At 42.5% G+C, this 10372-nt stretch overlaps 2 protein-coding genes across 4 annotated transcripts in view; one reads left to right on the top strand and one right to left on the bottom strand.

The window, feature by feature from the left end:
- The window catches only part of fam222ba (family with sequence similarity 222 member Ba), a 47988-nt gene extending 44589 nt beyond the window's left edge, over positions 1 to 3399 (top strand). For 2 of the 3 annotated variants that reach the window (XM_025065668.1, XM_025065667.1), the window contains one exon: positions 1487 to 3399. In XM_025065668.1, the coding sequence (XP_024921436.1) occupies positions 1487 to 3183 (1697 nt within the window). In that variant the 3' untranslated portion in view covers positions 3184 to 3399. The remainder of the gene's footprint in view (positions 1 to 1486) is intronic. The other variant, XM_008332360.2, reaches the window with a different exon arrangement.
- A 2489-nt stretch (positions 3400 to 5888) lies between these two features.
- Positions 5889 to 10372, bottom strand: part of trpv1 (transient receptor potential cation channel, subfamily V, member 1) — a 15121-nt gene continuing 10637 nt past the window's right edge. Inside the window, exons 11-16 of the mRNA XM_008332361.2 lie at positions 10164 to 10329; positions 10004 to 10070; positions 8124 to 8446; positions 7927 to 8048; positions 6534 to 6652; positions 5889 to 6434 (exon numbers count right to left, since the gene is read on the bottom strand). Of these exons, the coding sequence (XP_008330583.1) occupies positions 6340 to 6434; positions 6534 to 6652; positions 7927 to 8048; positions 8124 to 8446; positions 10004 to 10070; positions 10164 to 10329 (892 nt within the window). The 3' untranslated portion in view covers positions 5889 to 6339. The remainder of the gene's footprint in view (positions 6435 to 6533; positions 6653 to 7926; positions 8049 to 8123; positions 8447 to 10003; positions 10071 to 10163; positions 10330 to 10372) is intronic.

Genomic DNA, 10372 nt, shown 5'->3' with positions numbered 1-10372 from the left:
CACCTCCAGCTCTGTCTTCTGTCTTCTGCCTATTGCTACTGTCTCTAAACCATACATCATGGCTGGTCTCACCACCGTCCTATAAACCTTTCCCTTCACCTTAGCTGACACTCTTCTATCACAGATCACTCCTGACACTTTTCTCCAGCTGTTTCATCCTGCCTGCACTCTATTCTTCACTTCTCTTCCACAGTCTCCGCTGCTCTGAACAGTTGATCCTAAGTACCTAAACTCCTGCACCTTCACCATCTCTGCTCCTTGTAGCCTCACTGTTTCGCTGTTCTGTCTTTGGTTTACGCAAATTTATTCATTCCTCCTCTTTCTAGTGCAAACCTCCACCTCTCTAGGTTCTCTTCTAGCTGCTGTCTACTCTCACTACAGATCACAAAATCTGTCATCTGCAAACATCATAGTCCATGGGGACTCCTGTCTGACCTCATCTGTCAATCTGTCCATCACCACAGCAAACAAGAAGGGGCTCAGGGCCGATCCTTGATGTAGTCCCACCTCCACCTTGAAGTCTTCTGTCCTTCCAACAGCACACCTCACTACTGTTGTACTATTCTCATACATGTCCTGCACCAAACTCACATACTTCTCTGCCACTCCTGACTTCCTCATGCAAAACCACAATTCCTCCCTTGGCACTTGGCCTTTTCTAAATCTACAAATGCAAATCTATAGCTCCTTCTGACCTTCTCTGTACTTCTCCATCAGCATCCTCAAGACAAATATTGTCTCTGTGGTACTCTTTCATGAAACCATACTGTTGTTCACAAATCTCCACTTCCTGCCTCAACCTGACTTTAACTAGTCTCTCTCATCAACGTTATTCCTCTGTAGTTGTTACAACTCTGCACATCACCCTTCTTATAAATTGGCACCAGAACATTTTTCCTCCACTCATCAGGCATCTTGTCCGTCTCTAAAATTCTGTTAAACAACCCAGTCAGGAAATCTACCGCCACTTCTCCTAAACACTTCCATACTTCCACTGGTATGTCATCGGGACCAACTGACTTTCCACTCTTCATCTTCTTCAGGGCTTTTCTTACTTCATCCTTTCTAACCTGATCTACCTTCTTCCTAATAGTTTCTGGCTCCTCATGGCACATTAGCTATATAATATAGCCAACAAAAAAAATCACAAAACTCAACAATGTCTCCATGTTTAATTTAACATGAGTTAAATAATAAATTAAACATGAGCTTGGCATTTAGCAGGTATATCATCTTTTTTAGCTGTTTCCAATGATCAGAGATTCTTTTGGTCCGTCTTGTTTCTTTATTTCAAAGCAACAACAGGGAACGAGCACTCCCTTACTTATTTTTTGTTTATTTTGTGACTCAGGAGCAACACAACCCTCCACCCCTGCACTAGTATATGTGTTGTTTCCCCGGATGCTACATCCATTCAGCTGATCAGATTACAACTGATGTGCTCTTTTATTGCCATTTTCTAACTTCTCCTGGCATTGCATTCCAGGGGACACCACACAAAGGATGAGATCCACTCCATTTCCAACACCTGCAGAATTGGATGCATATGCTAAGAAGGTTGCCAACCAACCGCTAACAATCAAGATCTTCCCCAACAGCGTCAAAGTCCCGCAGCGAAACCACTTGCGTCGCACTGTCAACGGCCTGGATACGTCAGGCCAGCGCTACAGCCCCTATCCTTCATCGCAGACCAGTGCCAGGGCAGGCCTCCTCGCCATTGTCAAGTTGCCTACGGTTAAAGGCGTCCTGAAGGATTTTGATGGCAGCCGGGCTCGCTTGCACCCTGAAGTCATTATGAATTCTGACACTGGACCTTACCAAGTAGCTGCAAGCAGCACTTTAAAACACCCTCCTTTAACAAACCTCTGCCTGTCACAGCTAAACGTACCCCTGCAACCGCAGGACCCGCCTCAGTCTCTTCAGATGCCCCTGCCTCAGCAACAGTGTCACACTCAGAGTCTTAGACAACTTGCCCCAATGGCCCCGCACTCTCAGGGCCCATCCAGACTTCAGACTTTGTCTCAGCACCCAGCCCTTGGTCACCCTCAGGGCCCCCCTACTGTCATGCTTCAGCAGCATCACCTTCAGCAGCAGCAGCCTCCCAGAAAGCTGCCAGAATGCAGTGACGCACCACCTAACGTTACAGTTTCTACCTCAACCATTCCACTCTCAATGGCTGCCGGGCTGCACCAGGGCCACCAGGCAGACCTGGGCACGATTGTGCATCAGATCAACCAGTTCTGCCAAGCTCGAGCTCAAGGTGCAGGGGCCACGTCAATGTGTGAGGGCCAGATTGCCAACCCCAGTCCCATTAGTCGCCATTTGCTAGTGAGCGCCTGTTCCAGAGTTTCCATGCAGAGCCACCCTGCCACCCCCGGCTTCCCCACACTCAACCCCATCACTGGCTCTCAAGAGAAAGCCATGGTCCCAATGGGTGCTCACCTTCCACCCGCCGTGACTGCCATGAATCACTTGCCTTTGAGTTACACTGATCACAAACATCAGCTCCATTTACAGCATCACCTGCATCCCCAACAGAGTCAGCAGCAACACCAAATGCAACACAACACACAACAGCAGAAGCTGCGCTCCTGGAACCCGCAGCAGTTGTCCCACGCGGCCCACATTCAAAACGGAGGGAGCCACCTCTGCAAACAGCCTTCCAGGGACTCCACCTTCAGTTATAAGGGCATGGGCTACACTGCGGAGTTGTGTGTGGGTCAGCCTTACACGCTAAAGCCTCCTGTTGAAAGGCCCACCCCCTCTCCCCCCGTCAACAACAATGGCATGCCTGGCATGGCTCACTACACTAATGGTAACTACTTCCAGTCCCACATTTGGAACAACAGCATCCTACCCACGCCCAACAGTGACAGCTCCGGGTCTCAGGACGTCGCCATGCCATACCACGGTGCAGGCCCAGGGGGATGCATCACACTGGACTGTGGGCCCCCCGGGGCGCCCCTTTATAGGCTAGGAGCAAGCACCTTTTCCACCTCCTCCTCCTCCTCTGCCCAAACTGCTCTGATGCAAACGGCCGATTACTTGGGCAAGGACTTCCAGACGCCCTACTTCCGTGATCAGAATCTGATGGGCAAGATGCACAGGCCTACTCTGAGCAGGGTCGGTCCAGAGGTTGGGGACGATAAAACCGCTCTCATCCAGCACCCAGGGTACAGATAAGCTATGGCCTTGTCTACACGACACTTATCGAACTCCCTTTGTTTAGTCTTAAGAAAGGCAACACAAAAATAAAGTAAACTGTTAAGTTAAACGAATGACTGCTATTGTAAAGAGGGTAAATTAATATATTAAATAGACACAGTATTTGATTTTTTTTTCTTACAAAAAACTAAATCTTGCAAGTGATCAATTGCTAGTTGTTGTTTTGTTTTATTTTTTGTTTTTTAGTCCACCTGACTAAAAATGTTCTCTTTAGATTTTTTTATCATAATTTTTTTTTTTTTACAGCGGAATCACGATTTAGCACGGCAATGACATCAGTCAAGAAACGTTTCTCGTATCAGTGATAATGCAAAAAATGATACATGACATGACCTACCTGTATGTCTATGTACATGGAGTTATTAGTATGTATGATAATTTATAACTGCATTATTCTGACTCCCCTTTGTCAGATAGAAAAAAAGCATATATATATATATATATATAATACATTTGTAACCATTGCAATAACATATTATTATATATAATAATCTATGTATAATCAAATACACATTTCTTATAAGAAATGTGTATTTGATTATATTAGGTTTGCGAATAAAAGTGTTTGTTTAAACCTGTTAAAACCAACTGAAACCAACGGAAAAGTATTTTTGAACCTCTCATCTCTGACATATATATCAATCTACTAATTGTGGTCTGTAAAAATGTGGTCCGTATTTAAATATCGCTCTCACTGTCTCGGCGATTTATCATTCTGAGATTAAGGAACAGGAGCCTGGTTGAAGCCGAATGTTGACTGCGTAATGAGTCTGTGTAGGTCCTCTGTCAACCAGGTGATTTTATCCAAATTAGTTACATGGAGGGCAGCTGGACGCAGTGGGTTTGTCTGAAGACGTTTCACCTCTCGTGCAAGAGGCTTCTTCCGTCCCGACTGACTACTGGGAAGTTGTGGTATTTAGCCTCAAAGGGGCTGCATACCCGTAACGAGGGTTGTTGCAGAACGGCGGTTATGGGGGGGGTGTGGTGGACCACGCCCTCTCCTATAAGGAGGGTGGAATGTAAAGTCACAAGGGTTAGAAGTGTCAGGGGGAGCGATACCATACCTATGGACTAATAGTTTCACCGGTTGAGTTTTTTTTTGGGGGGGGGGAGGGAAGTGGCCCTACTTATGGGTGTGCAGCCTCTTTAAGGCTAAATACCGGAACTTTCCAATAGTCAGCCAGAACCCAAGAAGCCTCTTGGATGAGAGGTGAAACGTCTTCACCAAAAAAAAAACCTATTCTGTCCAGTTGCCCTTGATGTAACTGTTTTTGGATGTGTGTAACGAGGACAAAATATAAAAAAACAGGCATTTGTTATATAGTTTTTCTTTTGCTACTACTGATGAGTGTGTGTGTGTGTGTGTGTTCTTTGCCACAAGGACCAAATTGATCACTTGCAAGATCACGTGTCACTCAACAAGAAGTAAAGCTGCAGATGCGTTGTTTATTTTAGTGAACACTGGCTTACCTACTAGACTACTGTAACTTAAACCTGTAAGGATTGTGTGTGTGAATGTTGCTTGAGTGTGTGTGTGGGTGTGTGTATGTATTCACACTGATGCCCGTGTTTTGTTCACCAACCCATACAAAGCCTTAAGTGTTTGGTCTTTGGACTTTCCTCTGCTAGTGAGCATGGTTTTAACAAACGAACGAAATGATAATAAAAACAAACAACAACAACAACAACAACAACAACAAAAAAACCACACCCATAAGAACCAATGAGAATGAAGTTGGAAATAACTCATAGAAAACTGTTTTCCTGATCTTTTATTTTTAATAAAGTTTCATTGAATAGACAGAAAAAAAAAAATCTTTAGAAAAAGTAAGATATGGAGTAATATTTTGTAATTATATATTTTAGCAACGTATAGTTACAATGCTGTGACTTTTTCCACAATTCAAGGCTTCTGTTTGCAGTTGTGACTATTTATTAAACCTGTTTTACTTGTTATTTAATTTTTTTCTTTTTTTTTTCTTCTTAAATTTCGTACTATTGGTACGAAGTGGAAGACGGTCCATAGGTCTTTTCTTTGGTGTCATTCTGTACGATGAATACTGCTACTCCTTTTGTAATCTTGTAATAAAATAAAATTCTAATTTATGCTTTAATGCGCGACTGCAGCAGGGTTTTGATTCAAAGATGCAAACCCATTGCGAGGACGGCTGGGTGTGTACGAAAAAAAAATGCGAAGGAGGGTTCAATAACGCCTTAGTCTTAGTCATAGTCTTCGGACATGTCTGTGTAACTGATGTGTAAACACTGGACAAATGGATGGACCACTTCAGAGGACCATTTAACCATCCGTGATCACAGGCCCTTTTTTTTCCCCACAGACCAGAGGCAGGAGCCAGGTCATGACTGTACACAATAAAGTGTCACATATGATTTATATATTACACAAATACAGTAAAGCATTTATATATATATATATATATATATATTGTATATATATGTATATATGTATATATATATGTATATGTATATATATGTGTATATATATATATATGTATATATATATATATATATATATATATATATATATAAATTCAGTAGTTTCTTTCATTTTATGACTGTATTTTTTTTTTTAGGTGTGGAGCAGTGGTGGCTTAGGGGTTAAAGAAACAGGTCACATTTCGTTATGAAGCAGTTCATTTTCATTTTTCTCCTTTTTAAGGATTTTAAGCAAAGCCTGGGGGTTATGACAGGTTAAGAAAGATGTCATGCTGTTAAGCTGCCCGGGAAGAAAATGAGTTTTGAAGGATTCAATTCAATGGTCTTATTCTGAATCCACTGGTTCCTGCGTGTTTCCAGCTTCGGCAGCACATTTACGATGTCTTGCTTTTATTAACCTTTAATCTATTTGACACTCAAATAATCAAATATTGCTTGTATCGATCATGGTTTTACTCAACATATTTCCCCTCAGATGCGAAATTTCAAATCAGGCTGACCCCAGAGTATCAGTCAGGCAGGCAGCTACTACAAACAGTTGGCAGTTGAACTGCTTGGATAACTGATGCATTGTGAATACCGCTACCGTCCCCAAGTATGAACGCCTCAGTGCAGGTCGGTCACGCTGAGCAGGCTGAGTGAAGCTCAGCTGTCTCTTTACACCGGTGTGCTGCTCAGAGGAGACATTTCTGTGGACTGATGTGTCTGCCAACGCTTGGTACCCTCTCTTAAAAAGCCTCTCCAGCTCCTCTCTGTGGAAAAAGCAACATTTGTAGAGCCAATGAGGAAAAACCCCTGCAATGCCTTTTTCGTAAAATGGAAAGTGTGCATCTGCGTCTTCAAATCTGCACCTCTCTTTTTCCAGTGCAGCGGGGCCTCGGCGGTAGACCCCTGTGAGCAATCCCAGCCGGGTTCCTCATTGATTTTGCCCACGTTTGTGTTCCATTTGTTCCAGTTGACTTCCTCCACTCTGAGACAACAAGAAGAGACACGTGCTTCAATTACTGTCCTCTGCATGACACACCAGTCAGCTGTCAGTGCGGTCAAATTGGTGACAAACAGCATGCTGCACTCCAATCGATCCTGCTCACACGGCAGCATCATTTGTCAAAATCTTTAAGCTCGAGTCTTCGTTTACGCTGTAAATCATTATCGTCTAGCCTTCCCTGATTTCTGCAGTGATAAACCTCTTGCAGAGGTGAACAGATGGGCTTGTTAAAGAGACCAGGTATATAGTCACATGCAGGCTTGTTGTTCCTACATTAAAGAGACCAGGTATATAGTCACATGGTGTTGAATGAAGTAGTTATATATACACAAATACATTTGTGCAATAATAGTTAATGCATTATGAGTTAATGTAGTACTCAACATCATCTGCAGGGTTTAAAAAAAAAAAGATTTGAGAGGTTTGAGTTATTATCCAGAAGCCAACTCCTAAATAAAAAATATTTTAAAAAATCCAGTGAATGCACCAAACTCAGGCTGAATCAGAATGGCCGAGGCTAACTCATGCTTTTCCCATGATGCCTTTGTAATGCGTGAACCTGATAAAAAAAATACTGTATTTTCCAAAATATAAGTCGCACCAGCCAAAAAATGAAAAAGAAAGAAAAAATATGTAAATTTTCAGTGGTACAGGTCTAGCATACTAGATACTGGTACACAAGCTTAGACTGCCCTCTAGCGGCTGTCAGTGTGAAAATAACAAACATGAAATGATATATTTTAATATATAAGTCATACCTGAATATAAGTCACAAACCCAGCCAAAGAAAAAAAAAGGGCGATTTATAGTCCGGGAAATACAGTACTTTAGTTTCTGATTCTTATGGTTTCAAATTGTTTGGTTATCCAGGTGGCTATACAGAAAAATCCCACCACTGTCCTTCTGTATTGGTATTGGTTGATATCAGAATTGGAAATTAAGGGTTTGGACAACATCGGCACATCGGATATCAGCAAAAAGTTCATATTGGACATCCCATGGACAACATCGGCACATGGGATATCAGCAAAAAGGTCATATTGGACATCCCTAATTTTAAGGTTTTTGCCCAGATTCTATGAGAGTTCTAACTGGAGAAAACTTGTCTCTGGCTCAGTTGTTTCTTTGAGGGAGCTTTTGTAAATTAATTATGTTTGAATGCAAAGTAAATCAAATAAATACGCCACCATTATCTCCACAGAAAGATACCTTGGACTGTGTCAGTCTCAGTGAAAAGTAAAGTAGATTATGGAAACCTGAAACACCAACGAGAGTCTTCTCCAAGAGCAGTGTTGAGTTTTTTCAGCACCCCACATCGAAACTTCCTCCTCAGCCACCTGGGCAGTCTCTTCTCCATGTCCAGGATGGTGCTTGCTCTCTGAAAGCACCAGCAAAACCCCAATTTCACCCAGAGACCTAAATATCTGTGGACATACAGTGTGACGTAGCTCACCTGCAGCTTCCAGATGCTAGCGCTCTCCGTGGTGATCTTTTCCACGGTGCGGTTCATGAGGGCGATGAGCATGTTGAGCAGCAAGATGTAGGTGAGGATGATGTAACCGATGAGGAGAATGTAGAAGATTTCCTTGTACTGGTAGTCCTCAGTAAACTCCATGTCCCCCATGCCAATGGTAAACTTAAATAGCTGCAGTGTGGTATAGGAAATGTTTGTGAAGGTGGGCTTCACACAGTCTTCACCGTGGGGACCGAATACGAAACGGCCCTGCTTAACACTTTCGTTTTTTGGAGGAGGCTCTATGAGCAAAGTAACCACCGCTGTAACAGGAAACACACACAAAATATATTCATGTCATATTAGGGCATTGCTTCTCAAATAGTAGGGAGGGGGGCTATAAAGTCTCTCGGGGCACTAGAGGGGATTTTCAGTTACTGGATGGCAACAGTTCTTGTAACAATGCCTCAGGGGTGAAAGGTTAAGCACATTGAGCAGAGGAGATGTCTCCTGACCACCTTCATGTTCCTACAGTATCAGTTCAACTCCCAGATTGTGACTCAAATGACCGTTTGGTTTGAATGTGCTTTTTTTTTTGTGTGTGTCGTAGCGTAAGTAAGTTTGTGGTAGCAGATACTGCATTGCTTCTCAAATAGTAGGGAGGGGGGCTATAAAGTCTCTCGGGGCACTAGAGGGGATTTTCAGTTACTGGATGGCAACAGTTCTTGTAACAATGCCTCAGGGGTGAAAGGTTAAGCACATTGAGCAGAGGAGATGTCTCCTGACCACCTTCATGTTCCTACAGTATCAGTTCAACTCCCAGATTGTGACTCAAATGACCGTTTGGTTTGAATGTGCTTTTTTTTTTGTGTGTGTCGTAGCGTAAGTAAGTTTGTGTCACAATTATAGTTTTTTTTAAATGTCTTCGTTTATTAACCAGTTAATATTGTCTAGTGCAGGCATGGGCAAACTAAGGCCCGGGGGCCGGATGCGGCCCGTTCAGCTTTTTAATCCCGCCCGCCAAGCCTTCCCCAATGATATAATTTATTTATATTATCTTCATACTTCTTGTGCCTGCAATATCCACATTTCCCCAATAGATGGCATAGAAAATGATAATAGCATTTTAGCCTTTATGCATGACTTTTACATGTCATTTATCTTAGTTCACATGAATTCTCCATCTATCTGCTCCTTACCCGGCCCTCCTGTTCAATTTTAGGGACAACTGTGGCCCGCGAGTCAAAAAGTTTGCCCACGCCTGGTCTAGTGTGTCAAATACATTTTTTTTTTTGAAGAATGCGTACAAATCTAATTCTCCTTCTTGACCAACTGTAAAAACTCAAAGAATTACATTCTTTTTAACCTCCAATCACAGCCCAGATGAGGGGTGTTTTTGAGCGCCTCTGCCGGGAGCCGTTTGTTTCAAAACCACATTTTGTCTCTACAATAATACAGCTGTCAAACGTTAGCTTAAAAAAATAATATCTGTAAGAATTGTTATCGTTTTTTCCTCCGATAATGAAAACCTGATAACACAATGCCTAGGTTTTGCCATATGATATGTGCCCTAAAAATAGTTTTGCGGTAAAAAAACGGCTGTATATGAACCAGGCTACCACTGCCTTATATCGGTATCGGTTAATATCGGAATTGGAAATGAAGTGTTTGGACAATATCGGCATGTCAGATATCGAGTTAATATCGAACATCCCTATTATTGACTTTCTTACATATATATATTAGAGTAAAGCATATATTTTGTTATTCAGACAAAAACATGTCCCCTAACGTGCCAATTTTATAAGCTAGTATTCTAAATTCATGTGAAGGGAGAATTTTTAAAAACAATTTAAAAAAAAAAAGTTGAAAATAACTACCTGCAGAAAATCCAAAAAGAAAGACAATGTAGACGAAAAGGAATCGCAGGATATCACTGAGGATCATCTGCAAAGAAAAAAAAAAAAAACACAGACAAAGGTGTTGACTTCTTCCCTCCACTCTTTTCGCTGTGACACAGCTCTGTCCGAGTGCACTGACCTTCTGTATCATGACGCTGTAGATGCCCATGTGTTTGTCTCCTCTTGAGAAATAGAGCAGGTTGACCCAGCTCAGGGCCAAACACAGCACCAAGAAGCCCAGGTACTGCAGGCATCCCAGGGCGTACAGCCCAGCTGAGACCAAGAAGAGGACGCCCTGCACAAAACTACAGACAGCAGTAGGACAGAACCATCACGTATTCGTACAAT

This window comes from Cynoglossus semilaevis, chromosome 19 (assembly GCF_000523025.1).
Source record: "Cynoglossus semilaevis isolate Cse_v1.0 chromosome 19, Cse_v1.0, whole genome shotgun sequence".
Classification (NCBI taxonomy): domain Eukaryota; kingdom Metazoa; phylum Chordata; class Actinopteri; order Pleuronectiformes; family Cynoglossidae; genus Cynoglossus; species Cynoglossus semilaevis.
Note: the sequence above shows the minus strand (reverse complement) of the source record. Positions and strands in the feature narration are given on the sequence as shown.